The following is a 22,667-nucleotide window of genomic DNA, read 5'->3' as shown; positions in this document are numbered from 1 at the left end:
TTTAGATTGCTGTGGCTATTCAGGGTATTTTATAGTTCCATATGAATTTTTGGGCCTAGCTGGTGTGGCTCAGTGTTTGAGTATCAACCCATGCACCAAGAGGTCACCAGTTCAACTCCCAGTCAGGGCACATGCCCAGGTTGTGGGCCAAATACACAGTGGGAGGCATGCTGGAGGTGGCCAATGTTCTCTCTCATCGATGTTTCTATCTCTCTCTCTCTCTCTTTTCCTTTTTCTCTAAAATCAGTAAAGAAAAAAAATTTTTTTTGAATATTTGTTCTTGTCTATGAAGTATGCCATTGGTATCTTGATAGGAATTGCATTGAATATATAGATTTCTTTGGGTAATATTTTTGCTGTTTAGAACAGAGTTCTAAACAGGGAATTTCTGGGTAAAAGACAGGGCCATTTTAACTCTGTCGACACCTTGATCTTAGACATTTAGCCACCAGAACCATGAAGAAATAAATTGCTGCTGTTTAAGTCATCCAGTGTGTGGTCCTTTGTTATGGCAGCCCTGGCAAACTAACATATTATTAACATGTTATCTTGATCAGCTGCTGAAATCCTCTTTCCAGAGGAGGTCGCATTCACAGCTACTGGGGGTTAGCTTCAACATCTTTTGGAGGACATCATCCAGCCCACAGCAGCATACACAAACAAGCAGGGATGGAGGGAGAGTCTGGTGGCACCGGACCTCCAGTTCCAGTTTCCGAATCCCACGAGTTTTCCTATTTCCTGCAGCTGCTTCTTGAATTTTTTGACTCCTCTAGGATCCTTCCATTAATTCCCCTTTTGTGTTTAACTTAATTCAAGTTGAGTTTTCTATCACTTTCTACTGAGACTCCTACCTAATAGAATGTGGAAGAAACATTTAGCTGTTATGAGTTCATGTAACAGAGGAAAAAGAAAACAAGAACCATTTATTGCCGATCTTTTTCCTTCTCCAAACAACCCAGCTCCTAAGACCTTTGTAAGTTGCGCTGCCTTTCACATTTATATTTTCCACCCTTCGTTTTTGTTTTTTGTTTTTATTTTCTCTTTTCACCTTGATTGCTTAGAAATCCAGTAAGGATTTTATTTATTTTGTTTGCTTGGAAAAATTGTATCCTTTAAGGCCTATTTAGCTTACAATATTAGTACAAAGGGGAAACTTTTATTGTAATCGCAGTGGCAGTTAATGAGATGTACTTTTAAAGAATCTATTTAAGATACTTTCTATCTGGGAAGACAACTTTAAAGACTAATTGCACATCAGACTGAAGGCCAGTAATGACTGAGGGGCACTTGTGGACATAACACAAAACTGAATGAAAATAAAATCAAAGGCACAGAGTGTTTCAAATGACATGTAACTTAGAAAGCTAAGGGGTAACATATTTAGCCTCAGTGTAAATAAAGTTGCCAAGTTTATTCTCTTCCCCCATTATTTCTCTAGGGGGAAAGAGGAAGCAGAGTGATAATGGAGGTTGGAATGGGTCCAGGGGAAGCAAGCAGGAGAAGGAGAGGCAGGAAAGAAGGCAACCATGAAGGGCAAAGAAGGGTGAGTTGAGGGGCAAGCAACAAACTGAACAGAAGTTAATTTTGCCTTGAGCTAGTTCTTACATTATTTTCTCAAAGGACGATCTGATTGATGAGATTGGACAGAAATGAGAATGCTTCAGTCAATGACATGCCACCCAAGAATAATGACAGCTATCAAATATTAAGTCCATTCCCAACTCCAAAAAGATTCCTCTCCAAAGGGCTTTATGTATTCAGTCTTAGCAACAATCTGAAGAAGTAGCATTTCTTTTAGACTAAGTTCCCCAGAGACAGACTTTGAGACAAGAAGTTACATTCAGGAGAACTGGAGGTGATTTGGGGAGATACATCCATAAGCAAAGGAAGAATCCAGGATTTGGCAAAGAGATAATCTGTCCCAAAATTCAGTTCCAGGTAAAGGCTCAGCCAATCCTAGGGAGCTCTGGTGCTGGGTGAGCATTGAGGGTAGGGAATTGGGTAAGGCAATTCCCTTGCCGTGGGGGTCGGTTCCCAGTAACTTTTGTTGGGAGAGCACAGGCCTAGAAGAGGAAATCTGGGTGAAGCACTACCACATCCATTACCATTACCCACACTTCACAGAAGAATGAACTGAAGCTTCCAAAGGGAGGAGAATCCAATCTCTCCAAATTTTTATCTGTAAAGGTATAAATTTACAGGTGCAAAGTCACTGGAAGTAAACATATGATTTGAAGGCAGAACACACACAAGTGTCCAGATTAAGGCACTGATGTTTCTACCAAAAGAATAAGCCAATCAGAAGAGGTGTTGGTGACTTATGAAAGCATGAGAAAATAAAATTTAAGAGGTAAATGTAGTAGCTAAAGAAATGACCCCATAAGAGTTTGGGACTTTAAATAATTCTTTCCTTGTGAGAAAGTTATATTTATTTTTCCTGAAATGGTCACATCCAGATTAATTTACGTCATCAAGTGACTGCCTGATCCCTACCTGACCCGTCCCGCAGGTCGAGCAACAAGGACTCTAGAGGGGGAGTGAGGATGAGGAGGGACAAGAGACTCGAGAAATGGAGACAAGACAGGGCTCAGATCAATTCTCCTTTATTCTGGGGAGATCCACACTATATATAGGGCAAGAAGCAGAAAAACAAGAATATTTGTTGCCAAGTGATAAGTTTGTGGTAACCACTCTGAAGCAATTTCAAGTAAACATCATGTAAATATCACAGGTGGAACAAAAGACAAACAGCATAACTGGCTGAGTAAATGGTTACTTAAAGGAATGCAGAAACATTGTATACAGAGATATCCTGCCTTGGGGCAGGAGATGGCAGAGCACATTTTAGCAAAATGGATGCCATGCAAATAGTCTCCCACACCTACCTTTGTCTGCTCACCAAGCAGGCTAATCTTACCCATAAGAGCATTTCTAATTGCTGTGGTAGTGATGTCTCAAAGTACAAAGTGGTTCCTAATTTTGCCTTAGTTTTCTAATTGCTCAAGTGACTATTGTGAATAACATTATGCCATGGTTGCATGTACTTAGTTACCCCAGGTCACTTCCTAAGACATCGACCCTCTCCCAGTTAGAGGTGAGAGAAAACAGGTGGTGAACATGCAAGTCAAAGGGTTTCTTCCAGGGATGTAACAAATGTACCTATGTCACATGCATCCTGACATTATCCTTGCATGTGACCAGGCATAGCAGACTTGATTATTGCACTGTAGTTACTACTACCATTGTGTTACATGAGGTGACCAGGAGGCTAGGCCAGACTTAGTTTCTGCATGAAGTAACCTTCCAGTGATGCTGTCAGACTCTTCCTGGGACAACCGTTAAACAACTATTAAAGGATGGGGAGATCATCCCTAATCCTGCTAAGTTTCTAATTAGTCCATCAACAGCTGCTTCCCTAACCTCAGAGTTGGAATACAAAGAAAGCTTAAATGCCAGTTTCTGTGGGCACAAATCTTAAAAGACTGACTCATCTGCCACAACATATGATACCAACCAGCCAAAAGATGCCCCACTGCCCTGGCCAGTTTGGCTCAATGGTTAGAACGTGGGCCTGTGGGCCTGAGACCTGGGTATGGTTCCAGCTAAGGGCATGTACCTCGGTTGCAGTTTGTCCCAGCCCTGGTTCAGTTGTGTGGGTGGCAGACACTCAATATGTTCCTTTCCCCTCAATGTTTCTCTCTCTTTCTCTCTCTCTTTCTTCCTCTCTCTTCCTTCCACTCTATCTGAACAAAAAATAAAAATATGTCCTCAGGTGAGGATAAAAACAACAACAAAAAAGATGCCCCATGACCTGGGAATAAATGATGAATATCACACCTTATTATTACTCAGCGTAGGGATCCAGAAGAAAGGGCCAATCCAGACCTCTCCTCTAGTACTAGATAGAGTCCATGGTCATGTTACCAAGAGAGGAGATCATTAAACAAGGAAAGACAGGTTGTGCTAGTTCCTGGGACAAGCATTTCTAGGACTCTGGAGGCTTAAATAAGGTAAATAAGTAATTCTTTGTTTAGTCTATTTATTATCCATTCTTTCCATTAGTCTGCATTAAGCATCTTCTCTGCACCTGGCACAGAAAGCATTAGAACATAAAGAAAAGTATGTTCAAAGGATAGACTGGAAATTGTTGGCTGTTTACTTTGCATTTAGCCTATCCTTCTGTCTTCAAAATAGAACCCTTCAGGTTTTCACCCCACTCCCAGCTTCAAAGGTGGGCCTTGTTTGTCCAGGAGTGACCTCCATTGCCAGTGATTGGCAATAGAATGGGCATATGACCCAGTCTGGAAATGAAGAGAGGTTTACTGGGGCCTGCTGTTAATTAGCACCCCTCCCCCAGATCTGAACAAGGAAGTGTCCCTATACCTGGCTAGCAGATGTCTATGGGTAGACAACCTTGGTTTGACGCCATCCCTGTGATGACAGGAACCAACAGATAGAAAAATATGAGCCCTCAGTGAACACTGTGGGGACCCTGACCAATCACCCCTAAACACCACACTACTTTCACTGCTTCTTATATGAGCTAACAAACCCACTTTGTATTTCAAGCCAGTTTAAATTGGATTCTGTTCTTTCCACCTAGAGAATCCTGATTGGTAAAAAGCTAACAGTCTTAGTTCCCCTGAAAGGTATTCTCTAAAATTAAGCCATAGGATGATATACTCTGCTGAAACTAGATTGTAAATTTCTCAAAGATGGGACTGGACCTAATATTTCTTTGTGTCTCTGACACCCTACAGACATTAAATGCTGAATCTCTCTTGCATTCAGATAAGATAATGTATAAAAAAGTTCTCTGGTGGAGAAAATTGCTATTCAAATAAAATAAGAGAGGGCATAAGGCACTAATACAAGCTCTTGAAAATAATAGGTACATTTCTTGGGCACTTAAGATGTGCCAGGCACTGTTCCTTGTGTAATTACATTGAGTAATTTGCATGTACTAACTTTAATCCTCAAACATTGCCAGGTGCTGTTATTGTCCACAGTTTACAGGAGAAGAGACTGAGGCACCACATTTGCTCAGATAGTTGTAAGAGAGTTTGCCTGTTTAAAGATAAAAATTCTCAGCCTGGCCAATGTGGCTCAGAGGTTGAGCACTGAGCCGTGCACCAAGAGGTCACCAGTTTGATTCCTGGATGGGGCACATGCCCAAGTTGTGGGCCTGAACGCCAGTGGGGGGCATGCAGGAGGCAGCCAGTCGATGTTCTCTCTCATTGATGTTTCTATCTCCCTTTCTCTCTCCCTCTAATCAATAAAGGAAAAAAAATTTTTAAAGATGAAAATTCTCAGTAAATAACTAATGACTAATAAAAATAAAACCTTCATGTCTCCAGGTTTCGATTAGTAGAGCTTATCTAAGCCAATTCATAACAGAACTGTGCTTCATCTTGTACACAGGATGAGGGGGTGAGAAATGTAGATTTGTTTAGTTTTTCACTAACACTATATATATATATTTTTGTGGTATGTGCCCCTACTGGAAACTGAACCCAGGACTCTCTGGTTCGCAGGCTGACACTCAACCGCTGAGCCAAACTGGCCTGGGCTTTCACTAACACTTTAATATGCCATATTGATTTATAGATCTTGGAAATGTTTATTTTTTTTATTTTTCTGCAATCTAATTGTTACCATAGAAGTATTGGCGAATCCATGCTATTAATCCAATTTGTTACCTGTACCATCTTACTAAAATGTACCTATGTGTTAACATAGATATACAGGCCATGTATCTTTAAACCCAAACCCCTCAAATTCTGCTCCATAACTTTATCTGAAAATCAATAAATATTCAACATGTATTTGCTGTAACTTCTTTCAATAACTATTTTTTGGGAACCCACTGTGTGCTAGGCAGTTTTCTAGATGCTGAGGAAACATCAATAAACTAATGAGATCTAGTTACTGCCCTCAAGGAGCTCACCTTCTATTGAGGGAAATGAATATTAAACCATCACACAGATGCATACAGAATTACATATTTTGCCTTGAAAGAAAAGAAAAGGGGCTCCTTCGAGATCATAAAAGGAGTATCTACTTCAGTTTGTATATATGCCAAAGGAATCCCTCCTAAGAAAGTAAAATTAGACATGAGACCTGAAAGAAAAGAACAGTCTATATCTTTAGTTATTTTCTTACCCAGCATCAATTCACCTTCTTCTACAATCACAGTCCAAGCCTTTCTATAGAGTATTTGCACACACTTTCTGAGCTCACTGCAGTGAACTTTGAAGACATTTCTGCCACCCATCACTGCTAAGGTGGGGCCAAGACCTAGTCTAAGCAAATTAGTGTATTCTACCTCCCTGGCCAGTGATGCTTTTAGTTGGTTCAGGAATGAGCACATAACACCTGTTAGGCCAATCACAGTGGCGAGGCTCCATCTAGGGGCTTCGCACTAATTGTTGGGAAGATATGACCTTGAGACTAAAGGAGGGGGGTGACATATAACTGAAAGACAACTAGATCAAGGAATGGATCCCCCTCGCATCATTAAAGCTCTAATTTAAGCTGCACCTGACTGTATCCACCCACGAACTCTTCAGCTATGAGTCACAGCACATTCCATTCTGGCTAAAGCCAGTGCAGTTGGGAGTCATTAGTGTTAGTCATATTTTAATTCTTTCTGGTTCTGTTCCTCCTGGACATATGGTAGGACTGCTCTTTCTCTCTCCTATAAGTTAGACATGAGACTGGACCAATAAAGTGTTAGCACACATAATGTATGTCACTTCTGGGCAGAAGTCTTCAAGAGCCCTATATAACTCAGCACGCCTTCTTTTCCTGCTATGACAATCAAATACTTTCCAAAGTGTGGAGACTCCACCAACCTCAATCCTACCTGAGCATGCAAAAAACAGAGCTCTCACCAACCACGGCAGAGAGACGAAAGCACTGACATTTTGGAGCAGTTCTTTTTTTTTTTTTCTTCATTGATTTAAGAGAGAGAGGAACGGAGAGAAAGAGAGATAGAAACATCAGTGAGAGAGGACATCAGTTGGCCGCCTCCTGCATGCCCCATACTGAAGATTTGGCCCACAACCCGGGCACGTGCCCTGACCAGGAATCGAACTGGCGACTTCTTGACGCTCAGTCACTGAGTCACACCAGCTGGGCTGGAGCTGTTCTTCATTGCAGCATAACTTAACCCAACTGACTTGCATCCACTATTTTGAATTGTGTCTTTCTGTCCTTTGTAACAAAAACAGCCCTAAATAATACAATGAGTAAGAGGAAGGTGGTGACAAAAATTAAAGATAAAGCATTCCAGTGAGAAACTGATGTGAGGGGAAAAAACTGAATTGGAGGTTGAAATGGGGAAAACTTGTTCTGAGATTATTGCAGTGATCCAGGCAGGAGGTGGTATTGATTGGACTTGGGTGATGGTATGGTACATGGGAAAGAATGGAGACATTCAAAATATATTTTAGAGATAGAAAATTATAGGAAATATTTTCTTTCTGCCAACACTATTGCTCGCTCATTTTAACTTTGTTTTAAAGGCCCAGGGGCAACATAATAAATAAATAAATAAATAAATAAATAAATAAATAAATAAGCTGAGAATTAGGAGGCCTCAATTCTAGAATTGTCAGTTAATAAGTAGGATATGACCTTGGAGAAGTCTTTTGTCTTCACTTCATCATCTCTCTAGAAGGAAGGGGTAGTTAAATAGGGTGTCTCAACTTGTTCATTTAAGCTAACATTCTATGGAATCTGACCATAGGAGGCTACCATATCAAAAATTTTGAATGGGAGAAGTGTTCCTGACTTAGTTAAGAAAATCAAGAATGAAAACTCATGAGATTTTGCCATAATATAGTCATTGTAAGAGTGGTGAAGGTAAAATGACACCCAGTGGCATAAGAAGAGCTAGATAGGACCTTTTGATTGTAATTTTGCAGTGAGAAGTTTATTTAACACAAGTATCTGAAAAAATGGCAAATATGGTACATGTAGACCATTGTCAACATAATTCACTCTGATCTGGATTCAGACAGACTCTTCTATATTAAATTTGTTTTTCCAAATATAACAAACTGAGATCAGAAAGGTACCCAAGCAATATGAGATGGGCGAACTTCACAGGCACTTAATCATAGCAGTGTTCATTACAGCAGGGCTTCCCAACAGGTGTACTTAGTGCTTTGCCTTAAGACACAGACAAATGTGTATTTTAAGTCTTTATTTCCCCTGAGTTTGTGTTTTATTAATTAAAATACCCAGTAGCTTAATGTTTCCAGCCCTTCTCTTCTTCCTTACTCACTCCTGCCCAATTGGTGAGTTTGAAAAAAAACTAGGTATGGTAGCTCTGTTTTCCCTCCTCACCCTTCTAGAATCTGTTTCCGTCAGGAAGGACAACTTCTGTGCAATCCTCGGCAGTGGGGCAAATGGAACCACATTGTGGGAAAGGCCTGCAGGTGGATATGTCTGTCCAAGCCTGGGATCCACACCTCGGGAACCCGTAACTGAACAGCACCTGAGCAACATCCCCCTGTGCAGTTTTTACTGGTAATGACCTTGATATTTTGAGCTCTATTTTCCTGATTCTTGTCTGTCTTCCAGGTGGTGCTAAACTTGAGTGAGGGAACATCATGTTTTTTACTGAGTCGCCTCAAATTCTCACACTTATGTATCCATCCATGTTAATGGATACTGGAAATACATATGGCCAGCTCATTAAACCCTATGATTCCACATATATTGCTTGATATGAATATAATCCTTTTAAGGGGGTCACTTTAATGTAAATTAAACAAAATTTTAGGAGAGCAATAATAGAGTTGGTACAAAATTATGAATTTGGCAAATATGTAAAAACAAGAACCGTGGGAATGACAGAAATTTGGAAATTACTCTACCAGAGAGAAGAATGTGATATAAGGCATGTCTTGGCTCCATCCAGGAGTTTCATACCAAAAAAGATTGTCAACTTCTGGAGAAAGATTTGTAGTTGTTAACACAAACCTTATATAATATGAGAAAATTATGGAATAGCAATATAGTAAGTTAAACTGGAAATACCAGTGCGAAAAATAGACCTAAAAGGTATGTGTGCAGTTCTGACTCAGCAGCAACCCCAACGCACTCTTGCTCACCACATACTCTCATGTGCACCCAGAGCCCAGGTCCCGGTCTTTCAAATTACTTCCTATTAAAAGGAAACAGAATCCCTTAGAAGATCGCTAATTCCTTGATTTAGGGTGTTAAATAAATTAGAACATTTCTCCAACATCCTCTTGTTGCCAAAAAGCAAGAATGTTTTCAAGAGTGTCAGGGGCAATGTATGAAGAATAAAGGATTCACACTGGCCAACTTGGCTCAGTGGTTAGGGTGTCAGCCGATGGACCAGAGAGACCCGGTTCAGTTTTCACTAAGGGCACGTACCTTGGTTGCAGTTTGTCCATGGCCTCGTTTGGGGTTGTGTGGGTGATGACTGGTCAATGTGTCTATCTTACATTAATGTTTCTCTCTCTCCTCCTCTCTCTGTCTCTCCTGCAAAAAAAAAAAAAAAAAAAAATAGAATAAAGGATTCAACATAAAGGGCTCCTACTAACTATATGATAACAGTTTTATAAATAAAATTTTTATTGAAAATAATAAAGCACAGATATTCACACATGTGCATCTGCACACACACACATCCAATGTATGCCCAGGTTAAAAAAAAAAATAGAACTTTGCCACTCAGCCCATAAAATCTTTCCATAAGCATCATTCCCATCACATCCCCTTCCCTTCTGCATATCCTTTTATAATAATGACTTCTTTGTATTTTTGTTGTATTATCACTCAAATGTGAATCCCCAGACACTATAATGTAGTTTTCTCCATTAAATAAAAGATATGTCTCTTAAGGTGGAGCTACAAATTAAAATCCCTATTGCCATCATCATCACTACCAACATCATCTTCATGGCATATAGGACAAGGGGAGTCTTGTGAAAGGCGGTAAATTCAAAATGACTTAAAATAGAAGAGTTGCTCTGAAGTCTTCCCAAAAGGTCATTGTAATTCAAAACAACATATAATACACCATGTGTATATTTTATTAAGTTCAATAATTAGGAGGATTGGTAATTATTCTCTTAACATTCATGTTCTAAAAGCATAATTATATGCCTATTTCTGTTTAAGGAGAATAAATAGTGGACTCTGTAAGTCCAATAATTTCAGCAAAAGTAAATGCTGAGAACCAGAAAGACTATTCGGGTTGGGTGGGCACCTACAACAACCAACCAGAGAGAAGGTTTCACTGTATTTGCCAATAAAATGTATTAGCCAGATGACCTGCTAAAGAATGCTAACTACATAGATTAACTCTCTCAACTCCTACAAAACTAAACCTCAATGCTAGTAAGGGTGATGTAAATTTTTAATGCTAAGAAACCAAATCAATATTTGATTATGACAAGATAATTTATTGTATAACAATGGCCAAGAGATTGTTAAAAAAGAAATAAAAAAGCTACCCCTGGCCAGTTTGGCTCAGTGGTTAGAGTGTCAGCCCACGGACCACAGAGACCTGGGTTTGATGTCCACTAAGAGCACATACATCTGTTGCAGTTTTCCCCAAACCCAGTTGGGTTGTGTAGGTGGCAACCAGTCAATGTGTGTCTCTCACATCGATGTTTCTCCTTCGTTCGCCATCTCTCCCTCCCCCTGTATCTAAAGATAAATGCAAAAAATGTCCTCAGGTAAGGATAAAAAAACAGAGCGAGCTGGGTTGGTTCAGTGGTTAGAGGGTTGGCCCATGGACCAAAGGGTCATGGGTTGATTCCCATTCAAGTGCATGTACCTGGTTTGCAGGTTCAATCCCCAGCCCTGGTCAGGGTTGTGTGAGAGGCAACTCGTCAATGTGTTTTACTCACATTGATGGTTTTTTTTTTTTTTTTATCACCCGAGGACATTTTTCCATTTTTTGTACAGACAGAGTGGGAGGGAGAGAGAGGAAGAGAGAGAGTGAGAAACATCGATGTGAAAGGGACACATCGAGTGGCTGCCACCCGCACGACCAACCAGGGCCGGGGACAAACTGCAAGCAAGGTACATGCCCTTAGCGGGAACCGAACCCGGGTCTCTCCGGACCGCAGGTGGGCGCTCTAACCGCTGAGCCAAACCGGCCAGGGCTCACATTGATGTTTTTTAATGTCTCTCTCCCCCTCCCTTCTTCCCACTCTATCTAAAAATTAGTGGAACAATATTCTTGGGTGAGGATTTTAAAAAAATTCAGAGATAGATAATAGGTTGCAAAATTAAGTCCTGGGCATAAGGCCTGAAACAGTTTGTTGACATAACAGATATATTTAACTTTTAAAAAAGCTCATGATAAAAAGGATGTTTGGGTTATAATTACCTTGGAAAAAACAAACAAGTCTGACCAATAATTAATCAGTTAATAGACCAAGTACTGCAATCTAGGCTGCTCTGATAAGGTAATTTTTTCTTTGGGATCTGCTAAGAATTTTGTGACCCAAGAAGAGGAATAAAAATAATAATACTTAAACCGGAGGGTATATCAAAAGAAGCATAGAAAATCAAGAAGAAAAGAAATGGAGATTGTGGCAGAGTAAATGGAAGCTACACATACTGTTTCCCAGGACCAAACTGGAGTTACAACTAAAAAATAAAGACAAATAATCAAGAAAAACCAACTGAAGAGAAGCTGAAAGAAAACCAGTACATCCAGGGACAGGCAGAGCACACCAAATCGAGCCTGGTAGGAACCGTGGAGGTGCATGGGGGCAATCTAGGAGCCCATGGACAGCAACAAGGGCTGTATTAGCAGTGCACACTTCCTTCTGAGAAAGTAGGAGATTTTCAGAGCAGCAAATCAGCTATAGCCATTCACCTTGGGCTCTGGCAGAGGGAGGGCAGACTGGAATGAAACTGTGTGGAGAGGGTCTGGGGCTTTTGGCTCAGGAGAGAGATGAAGGCTGGAAGAAAGGCCACCAGGAGTTCTGTACTGAATCACTCCCTCACAGGACAGTAGCCATTTTACTCAGAGTCCCTTCCCAGAGGCCTGGGGAGAAGCAATGGCCCCTCCCACAGGAATTCAACACCACCAGGCCAGGCCAGAGAAATGCAAACAGAGGCTCATTAACATCTAAAGTCTGATAGCAAACAAGTGCCCCACCCACTGGAAATCCTCTTACAGCTGAGGGATTTTTCATTGAGCTGAAGGCTACAAATCGAGGCTCATCAAGTAACTGAGAATAACAGCCTCCAGGCAAAAAGCTAGAGTATAACTGAACCTTTCCTTAGCTTCCAAATTTACACAGAAAAGTAACACCTGACAGTGTGTTAAAAGTGGCCCCTCCCACACTTATTCAATCCCAGCTGAGGGAGCCACAAGCAGAGGAACACCAACACCCACAGGGAAAATTTGGCAGGCTCCAAAACCTACGGAGACAGCCCAAATGGTGAAAAAATGAAAAAAAAATCCCAAATAAAGAAAAAGATAATTTGACAAGAGAAGAAATAAATGAAATGGAATTGAGCAAGATATCAGAAGGAGAGTTCAGAGTAATAATCATAAGGAAGCTCAACAGCATGAGTAAAGATATAGAATCATTGAAAACCAACCAACAGGAAATTAAGAATGACATAGCAGAAATAAAGAACACACTGAAAGGAATAACCAGCAGACTAGAGGAAGCCGAGGACCAGCTCAGTGAATTAGAGGACAGGGTAAAAAACTCATCCAATCAGAAAACAAAAAAGAAAAAAACAATTAAAAAACAGGAAGACAGCCTAAGAACACTGTGGGACATGAAATGTAACAATATCGTCATCATAGGTGTGCCAGAAGAAAAAAAAATTAGTAAAGCTTATAGAATATGTTTGAAGAAATAGTGACAGAAAATTTTCCTAGCTTGGTGAAGAAAAAATATCATACAAGTTCAAGAAGCACAGAAAGCCCCAAGTAAAAAGAACCCACAGTGACCCACACCAAGAGACACAATAATTAAAAAGCAAAAATTAAAGATAAAGAAGGAATCCTAAAGGCAGCAAGAAATAAGCAAGGGGTTATCTACAAAGAAAGCCCCATAAGGCTATAAGCTGACTTCTCAATAGAAACACTACAGGTCAGAAGAGAATGGCATGAAGTAATCAAGGTAATGAAAACCAAGGATCTGAACCCAAGACTACTCTATCCAGGAAGGCAATCATTCAAATTAGAAGGAGAAATAAAGAACTTTCCAGACCAAAAAAAAAAAGGCTAAGGGAATATATTAGCACCAAACTAGCACTGCAAAAATTGTTAAAAGGACTGCTGTAATAAGCAGAAGTAATAGGAAGAGAAACATAACCATAATAAATAAAAATGGCAATAAATAAGTACATATCAATAATAACCTTAAATGTAAATAGATTAAATGCTCCAATCAAAAGATACAGAGTAGCTGAATGGATAAGAAAGCATGACTCATATATATGTTGTTTACAAGAGACACCCCTCACAACAAAAGACTCACATAAGTTGAAAGTGAAGAGATAGAAAAAAATTTTCCAACCAAATGGTAAGGGAAAAAAAGCTGGGGTAGCAATACTCATAACCGATTAAATAGACTTCAAAAAGAAGGCCATAACTAAAGACAAAGAAGGACACTACATAATATTGAAAGGATCTATTTATCAGGAGGATATAATCTTGGTAAACATATTTGCACAAAATACATTTTAAATCTTCTGGAGGACTTCATAGGAGAAATCAGCAGCAATGCAATCATAGCAGGGGATTTCAACACTCTGCTGACATCACTGAATAGATCCTCCACACAAAACATTAACAAGGAAACAAAGATTCTAAATGATGCACTAGATCAAATGGATTTAATAGATATCTATTAGGAATTACAACCCAAACTGCAGAATTCACATTCTTCTCAAGTGCACATGGGATATTCTCAAAGATAGAGCTCATGAAAGGACAAAAACTAAGTCTCTACAAGTTCAAAAAGATTGAAATCATATCAAGCATCTTCTGAGATCACAATGGCACGAAACTAAAAATCAATTACAACAAAAAGAGTCAAACACATGGAGGCTAAAGAGCATGTTATTAAACAATGAATGGGTTACCGAAAAGATCAAAGAAGACATTTAAAATTTCCTGGAAACCAATGAAAATAAACACACAACAACACAAAATCTATGGAAAATAGCAAAACCAGTCTTGATAGGGAACTTTATAGCACTACAGGGCTACCTCAAGAAACAAGAAAAATTTCTAATAGACTTTCTAACTCTACAACCTAAAGAATTAAGAGAGTAAACAAAAAGAAAAATCCAGAGGAAGTAGAAGGAAAGAAATAGTAAAGGTCAGAACCAAAATAAATGACATATAAACTAATGTAAGGTACAAAGTAACAAACTAAAGTGTTGCCGAGGAAATAGCTCACTGGCAAATCCCCCCAGAGTTTCCCTTCACAAAAAGCTGAGACTCTAGGAGATAAATGTTAAAGGAAACTTACTACTACAATAGTACATTGTCCATGTGATTAAAACACTCAATGTACTAAAAGTAGGGAGCTTTCTTCAAGGATTAGTTCGAAACATAGTATGCCGGAGGCTCCCCTAAGTGTCCTCGATCCTGCTTGCTCCTTCTCTGCCTCCATAAAGGGTAAAATATGCCCCAACATATTGCCTCACCCTTTGTACCTCCGCAGAAATTCTTTCATCCAGAGATTTCAAAGTCTTTCATAAATGTAAATTAAAAGGCCTCATCATCTCTTCTCTCCACAGAAAAGGTTCATTTAAGTAACACAAAAATTTACCTAAAAGACCGACTCAGGGTCACCTAAGGAATCCTTTGTGTCATCTAACAGTGGATATTCAAGGTGTAAAAACACCCTGCAAGTAGCTGTCCAATTTTCTTAAATCCATTTATTGAAGAGACTGTCTTTACTGCGCTGTATGCTCTTGCCACCTTTGTCAAATATCAATTGAGCATATTATCTTGGGTCAATGTCTGGGTTCTCTCTTCTGTTCCATTGATCTATCTGCCTGTTCTTGGGCCAGTACCAGTCTGTTTTGATTACAGTGGCTTTGTAGTATAACCTGAAATATGGCAATGTGATCCTTCCTACTTAGTTCTTCTTTTACAAGATTGCTGTGGCTATTTGAGGTTTTTGTTTGGTTTGGTTTGGTTTGGTTTGGTTCAATATAAACTTTTGGAGTGTATTTTTTCTAGTTCTGTGGATAATGTATATATTTTGATGAGGATCGCATTGCACCTATAGATTGCTTTGGGTAGTATAAACATTTTAATGATGTTAATTCTTCCAATCCATGAACAAGGTATATGCTTCTACTTTTTTATATCTTCCTCTATTTCTTATTTTCAATGACCTGTAGTTTTCTGTGAAGAGTTCCTTTACTTCTTTAGTAAAGTTTATTCCTAGGTATCTTAATTTTATTGCTGCGATGGTAAATGAAATTGTTTTTTTAGTTTCTCTCTCTGAGATTTCATCATTGGTATATAAGAATGCCATCGATTTCTTGATGTTATTTTGAATCCTCCTACTTTGCCAAATTTATTAAGTCTAGTATATTTTTGATGGAGTCTTTAGGGTTTTCTATGTACAATATCATGTCATCTGCAAATAATGACAGTTTCACTTCCTCCTTTCTAGAACACCAACTTACACCATACATGAGAATAAACTAAAAATGGATAAAAGACTTAAATGTACCTCGTGAATCCATAAAAATTCTAGAAAAAAACGCAGGCAACAAAATTTCAGACATCATTCACAACAAAATTGTCACTGATACAACACCAAAGGAAAGAGAATGAAAGGAAAAAATAAGCCCATGAGGCTACATTAAACTAAAAATCTTCTGCACAGCAAAAGAAATAACCATTAATCAGAACGGGATCCCACTACATGGAGAACAAAATTGCCAATGATGCATCAGATAAGGGGTTAATTTCCAAAATATATAGAGTGCTCGTACAACTTGACAAAAGGAAGACAAAGAAACCAATTTAAAAATGGGCAGAGGACCTAAATAGACACCTCTCCAAACAGGACATACAAATGGTCAAGAGACATATGAAGAAATGTTCAATATCATGAATCATCAGAGAGATGCAAATTAAAACAACTGTGAGGTACTACCTCGCACCTGTCAGAATGGCTGCCATCAACAAATCATCCAAGAACAAGTGTTGGCGAGGGTGTGGAGAAAAGAAGACTCCAGTACACTGCTGGTGGGAATGCAGGCTGGTGCAGTAGCCACTGTGGAAAACACTATGGTGTTCCTTCAAAAGTTAAAAATCGAACTGCCATTTGACCCAGATCCCACCTCTAGGAATATACCCTAGGAAACCTGAAATACCAATCAGATAAAATAGATGTACCCCTATGTTCATAGCAGCACTATTTACAATAGCTAAGATCTGGAAATAACCCAAGTGTCCATCAGTATAGGAGTGGATAAAAAAGCTGTGGTACATGTACACAATAAAATACTACACAGTTGTAAGAAAAAAAAATCTCTTATCCTTTGAGATGGCATAGAAGGACCTGGAGAGTATTATGCTAAGTGAAACAAGCCAAGCAGAGAGAGACAAATATCACATGATCTCACTTATTTTTGGAATATAATGAACTAAACAATCTGATGAATAAAATTGACCCAGAGACATAGAGGTGGGGTACAGACTCACAAGACTTGAAGGAGGGGGTTTGGGGGAGGATAAACCACAGAACTTACATGCATGTATGCATAACCAATGGACATAGACATCAAAGCTGGGGGTGGTGCAGGTGGATGGAAAGAAGGGTGTCAGTGGGGAAAAAGGAGAAACATCTGTAACAAAAACAAATTTATAAAATAAATAAAATAAAATACTTTTTTAAAAAAAAATACCCTTCAGCCTCATTGCAGATCCAAATGCATTGCCTCCTGTGGCAAGTCCCACTGGAGGGAGGACTCATCTTTAACCGTTAAGGCAAGGCTCCTACCAGGTGGCCTTTCCTCAGCCTCAGCAAGCACCCACATACCTGGACACTCAGCCTTCAGCCCTCCTCTTGCCTATCGTATCTGCCCCAGAAGCTGAGTGAGGATAGAACATGACTGTTTTTTAAGAATTTTAAAAAATAAATCAGTTTGGTTAAATAATTGACCATATTCTCTTTTGTTCCACCAAACTCTTCTATTAATCCAGTGAACAATTATTTTTTGAACACTGATTTGTTGCCACTCTGTACTAGACACAGGGAACATTACAGCTGTGCTTCTCCCTTCATGGGAAGGACAGACAGTAATCAAGAATCAGCTGCTCCGTGGTCAGTGCCATGAGGACCACAAACGTGATGAGCTGGGTGAGGTGTGTAGGAGTGGATGGATCAGGGAAGCCCTCTCCAGACAGGGGAAATCTGAACTGAGACCTGGATCATGAGAAAAAGTCAGGCTTCATTTTAATTTGTTTCTTCACCTTGCAGATTTTTATTTCTAATAAAGTAAATATCAATCTTTAATAGTCCACACAATAAAAAAAAAGCTCTTTGTGGCTCTTTTAATTATTTTCCAGAGTAAAAGGGCTATGAGACCAAAAGTGAGAAAACCACTGTGGTTTACCCCCAGCCAGAGCTGGTCCATGTCTTGCTCTGATGTCATAAGGCACCATTGTGAGGGAATGGCAAACCATCCTATATAAGGCCCTTGCTCTGGAAGCTGATCTGTGGAGAGTTGTGGCGTTGGAGTAGTGGGCGGATCTGTGGTGAATTGTGAATTGTGAATTGTGAATTGTTGGACGGAAACTAGTGAACTGACTTTTGCGACCTCTTGGACTTCGATTGGTGAGCTTGCGTTTTGGATTTTGGCATTTTTGTTGGTTGTTTCGTTTATCATTTTTTCTTTTAAATATTTGTTATTTGTGTTTATTCTTTTTTCTTTTGTTATTTTATTTTTTATTGTCTTATTTTTGTTCTTATTTTTCTTTTCTCTTCAATTTTATTTTTGTTTATTTGTTATATTCATTTAGTTTTTTATTTTGTTTTGTTTTTATTTTTTTTTATCTTTATTGTTGAATGTATTACAGATGTTTCTCATTTTTCTGAGGTTCTTCCTGGACTTGTATGTCTGTTTCCTTCACCACGTTAGGAAAGTTTTCTGCCATTATTGTTTCAAATAGGTTTTCGATTTCTTGTTCTCTCTCTTCTCCTTCTGGCACCCCCAAGATGAGAATGTTGGCACGCTTGAAGTTGTCTCTGAGGCTCCTTACACTATCCTCATTTTTTGGATTCTTTTTTCTTTTTGCTGTTCTGATTGGGTGTTTTTTGCTTCCTTAGATTCTAAATAAATGATTTGCTTCTTGGCCTTGCCTACTCTACTATTGAATCTTGGTAAATTATTCTTTATTTCAGTTAGTGCCTCCTTCATTTCTGACTGGTCCTTTCTTATGCTCTTGAGGCCCTCACTAAGTTCACTGAGGTTCTCACTAAGTTCACTGAGCATCTTTATAAGCAGTATTTTGAACTCAGCATCTGTTAGGTTGCTTATCTCCATTTCGCTTAGTTCTTTTCCTGGAGATTTTTTCTGTTCTTTCATTTGGGACCAGTTTCTTTGTCTCCTCATTTTGGCTGCCTCCCTGTGTTTGTTTCTATGTACTACTTAACAGGGGGTATGGGGCTACCTGAGACCAGATGCTGCTCATTTGAAATAATTTAGGAAAACCTGAAGCAGGATTCAAGACAGTCCAATCATATGGTTAAGCTTTTGTGGGCCTAAAAATTGGGTGGGGCGGGGCCTCAGGGAATCACCAGGGCGGGGCTACCAGTGTGAGCTGGTTGCTGGAGTCCCAGATATGGCGGCTGTATTCCGCCCCAGGGAGGGGCTCACCAAAGGAACAAAGGCCTTTAACAGCACATTTGTCCCAGAGAAAGCCCCCTCTCCAGCCCTCGCTCCAGTGCCAAACAGCTCAGTTCTTCCCTGTATGTCTCTGGCGCCCCTCCAGCTGCCTCCCCTCCAAGCTTAGAGGGACAGAGTCCGATAAGTCCGTGCGCGGGCCCTTTAAGGAGCTGCCTGGGGCCCCAGCCGCTTCAGCCTCAGTTCCCACTGGTTTTTTTGGCCAGAAGTTATGGGGATTCTCTTCCGGGCACTGGAACCCTGAGCAGGGCACCTAGGGTGAGACAGGGAACCCTCAGTCCTTAGGGAGGACACCTTCCCAGCCGAGGTGTCCTCCTGATTTTTATCCACCACACATGGGCGTGGGACCAGCCTGTCCTCCTCTGCCCCTCCTACCAGTCTCCATGTGGCTGCTGCTGTAATGTTGTAGTTGTAGGACTTCCATTCAGCTGGATTTCAGGTGGTTTGGAATGATGGTTGTTCTGTAGTTTAGCTGTAACTTTGATGTGGTTGTGGGAGGACGCGATACCGCATTCACCCATGCTGCCATCGTGACCGGACATCTCTAATTTTTTATGTTGAAGCCATCATGTCTGATGACTCAGAAGTCCCCCCTGATGCCGAGGAGTGTCGTATTGGAAATTACATCTTGCTAGACATCCTTGGCCGGGGTTCGTTCGCCTGGGTGCTGTCGGCTCGCCACCTGCCGACAGGCGCTGATGTCGCGATTAAGGTCCTGTCGAAGGAGACCACGGACGGGGCAGAAGAAGTTAATTATTTAAAAACACTTAGTCATGAAAATATAATCAAAATATATGAAGTGGTCTCCACTGCAGACTCCACATGCATCATCCTGGAGTACGCTGCTGGAGGTCACCTCCAAGATTACATCACAAAGAGCGGCCACATCCCGGAGGCAGAAGCCCGGACCATGTTTCGACAGCTGGTGTCCGCAGTCCATTATTGCCACCAGCAGGGCATCGTCCACAGGGACATAAAACCGGAAAACATCCTCCTGGATGCGAACAAAAATATAAAAATCACTGACTTTGGGCTAAGTGTAGCATTCGATGAAGAAAAAATCAACACCTTCCATGGCACCATGGCCTATATGCCCCCAGAGGCTGTGACATTCACACCTTATTATGGCCCGACTGTGGATACGTGGAGCTTGGGGGTAACACTGTATGTCATGGTTACTGGAGAAATGCCGTTTAAGGGACGTTCATATTTTGAAATGCAACAACTAATAACTAATGGAAAATTTACTGAACCATCGTATATAAGTGAAGAATGTCTCACACTTTTACATAAACTGTTAACGGTAAACAGCGATGAAAGACCAACGCTAGAAGAGATTATGAAAGACCCATGGGTCAATAAGGACCAAGATGAGGAACTGAGGCCATACATCGAGCCAGCCTGGGGTGACCTGGACCCCCAGGTAACAGAAGACATGGAAAAGCTTGGTTTTGACACACAGGAGATCCAGGAATCTGTCAACAACAAAAAATTAAATGATATTATGGGGACATACATGCTACTAGTTGAGAACAAGAAAAAAATGAAGGGCCGCAAGATCAGGGTGAGACCCTGCCCCTCCTCTGACTTGAACTGCAGTGCTACCTCAAGCCACGAAGTTCTGCCATCTGGGCATAACAATCAAGACCCTGCCTGCCTCCTAGCAAGCCTGACAGCAAAGCCGCCCCCCCTCCCACACAGTGCGGAAGCAAAGAACAACACGCCCCCACTTAGCCCAGAGTCCAGCACGGCCGCTCCCTGCCCACCCGTCCAGCATGGCCCTGGGGACGCGCACACCAACCCCAGCAGCGGTAACCCCAGCAGCAGCGTTGCAGCTGGAAAAGAAGCAACTGATAACAATTCCCTCCAAGCTGGGCACCTTCATGATGGGGTCCCAGCCTCTTCCCCTGGCCACAGCCTCGGGTGGCAGGGGTTGGCTAGGAGGGTCATCCAGTTTTTTTTGAAATGTAGTTGCATAAGACCATCCAAAAAGAAAGACCTCAAAACAAACAAAGTAAAACCAGTCTAAGTATTAAAGTCCCGGATGGCCTAGGTAAGGCCATAGTCAAAAGATGCTGAGTTTCTGCTCAATATTTACAGTAGGAGAGTATCCACCATGTCCAAAGTTGTCAGAAGCATGTGCTGAGTTACACCATCTTCACGGTCATCAGAAGTCTGTGCTGAGTTCTACCATCTCCACAGTCGTCAAAAGTTTGTGCTGAGTTCCACCATCTCCACAGTTGTCAGAAGCATGTGCTAAATTGCAACATCTCCACATTGATCAGAAGCATGTGCTGAGTTCCAGCGTCTGCATGGTCGTCAGAAGGTTCTGCTAAGTTCCACCATGTCCACGGTTTAGAGAGGCCAACCACATAGTCAGAAGATGTCCCAGAGTCTTGATTGTTATGCCCAGATGGCAGAACTTCGTGGCTTGAGGTAGCACTGCAGTTCAAGAAACACACAGTTGTGCAACATGAGAAGACTTGATTCACCAGACAATAATTCTGCAGACAAGAGAAGCGTTTTTGGCTCAACATTTACAGTAGGAAAGTATCCACCATCACCACGGTTGTAAGAAGCATGTGTTAGGTTACACCATCTCCACGGTCATCAGAGGCGTGTGCTGAATTCCACCATATCCACTGTCAACATAAGCATGTGCTGAGTATCACCATCTCCACGATCATCAGAAGTGTGTGTTGCGTTAAACCATGTCCACTGTCATCAGAAACATCTGCTGGGTTGCAGCATCCTCGGGGGCGCCAGAGGCCTGTGCTGAGCTGCAGCATCCTCGGGGTCGCCAGAGGCCTGTGCTGAGCTGCAGAATCCTCGGGGGCGCCAGAGGCCTGTGCTGAGTTGCAGCATCCTCGGGGGCGCCAGAGGCCTGTGCTGAGCTGCAGCATCCTCAGGGTCGCCAGAGGCCTGTGCTGAGTTGCAGCATCCTCGGGGGCGCCAGAGGCCTGTGCTGAGGTGCAGCATCCTCGGGGTCGCCAGAGGCCTGTGCTGAGGTGCAGCATCCTCGGGGTCGCCAGAGGCCTGTGCTGAGCTGCAGCATCCTCGGGGTCGCCAGAGGCCTGTGCTGAGCTGCAGCATCCTCGGGGTCGCCAGAGGCCTGTGCTGAGGTGCAGCATCCTCGGGGGGCGCCAGAGGCCTGTGCTGAGGTGCAGCATCCTCGGGGTCGCCAGAGGCCTGTGCTGAGGTGCAGCATCCTCGGGGGGTCGCCAGAGGCCTGTGCTGATCTGCAGCATCCTCGGGGGCGCCAGATGCCTGTGCTGAGTTGCAGCATCCTCGGGGGCGCCAGAGGCCTGTGCTGAGCTGCAGCATCCTCGGGGGCGCCAGAGGCCTGTGCTGAGTTGGAGCATCCTCGGGGTCATGACAGGCATGTGCTGAGTTGAAGCATCTTCATGGTCATCAAAAGCATGTGCTGAGAGTCGGGCACGAATGAACTGAGGGACCACCAGAGCCAAACAAAAGTCAAATGGAGAAAAACCAGCAGACGACTGATCCCCAGTTCTCAGAGATCAGCCTTGACTTTTAGCTACTTTTTTATCTTATAGTGGGCTTCGTACAAACTCTTTCAACTTGCATTTCTTGTTGACCCTGGGGGAGAGCAAGCAAGCAAGGACAGAAGCAGAGGCGGTTGGTGGTAAGTGGGAGAAAACTGAGGTGAGGGGGAGCTGGGGTGGAAGGGAATGGGTGGAACTTGGTTCCTCATGTAGCTGTCTCTGCTATTAATTCTATTTTCTAAGTTCTAAAAACTA

The 22,667-nt window shown here is 41.6% G+C and overlaps 1 protein-coding gene across 1 annotated transcript; it reads left to right on the top strand.

Moving 5' to 3' along the window:
• Positions 1–19,474: 19,474 nt before the first annotated feature.
• On the top strand, positions 19,475–20,935 carry LOC118643538 (serine/threonine-protein kinase MARK2-like). The gene is made up of 2 exons (XM_036281646.1): positions 19,475–19,556; positions 19,722–20,935. The coding sequence occupies exons 1-2, from the start codon at positions 19,475–19,477 to the stop codon at positions 20,933–20,935; spliced, it is 1,296 nt and encodes a 431-aa protein (XP_036137539.1).
• The last annotated feature ends 1,732 nt before the right edge of the window (positions 20,936–22,667 follow it).

Source organism: Molossus molossus, unplaced genomic scaffold, assembly GCF_014108415.1.
Source record: "Molossus molossus isolate mMolMol1 unplaced genomic scaffold, mMolMol1.p scaffold_m16_p_4, whole genome shotgun sequence".
Classification (NCBI taxonomy): Eukaryota; Metazoa; Chordata; class Mammalia; order Chiroptera; family Molossidae; genus Molossus; species Molossus molossus.
Note: the sequence above shows the minus strand (reverse complement) of the source record. Positions and strands in the feature narration are given on the sequence as shown.

Coding starts and splice junctions, on each gene's coding strand:
- LOC118643538 (XM_036281646.1), top strand. CDS start 19,475: ATGTCTGATGACTCAGAAGTCCCCCCTGATGCCGAGGAGTGTCGTATT. Junction 19,557..19,721: donor GCTAGACATCCTTGGCCGGG/GTTCGTTCGCCT, acceptor TCTCCACTGCAG/ACTCCACATGCATCATCCTG.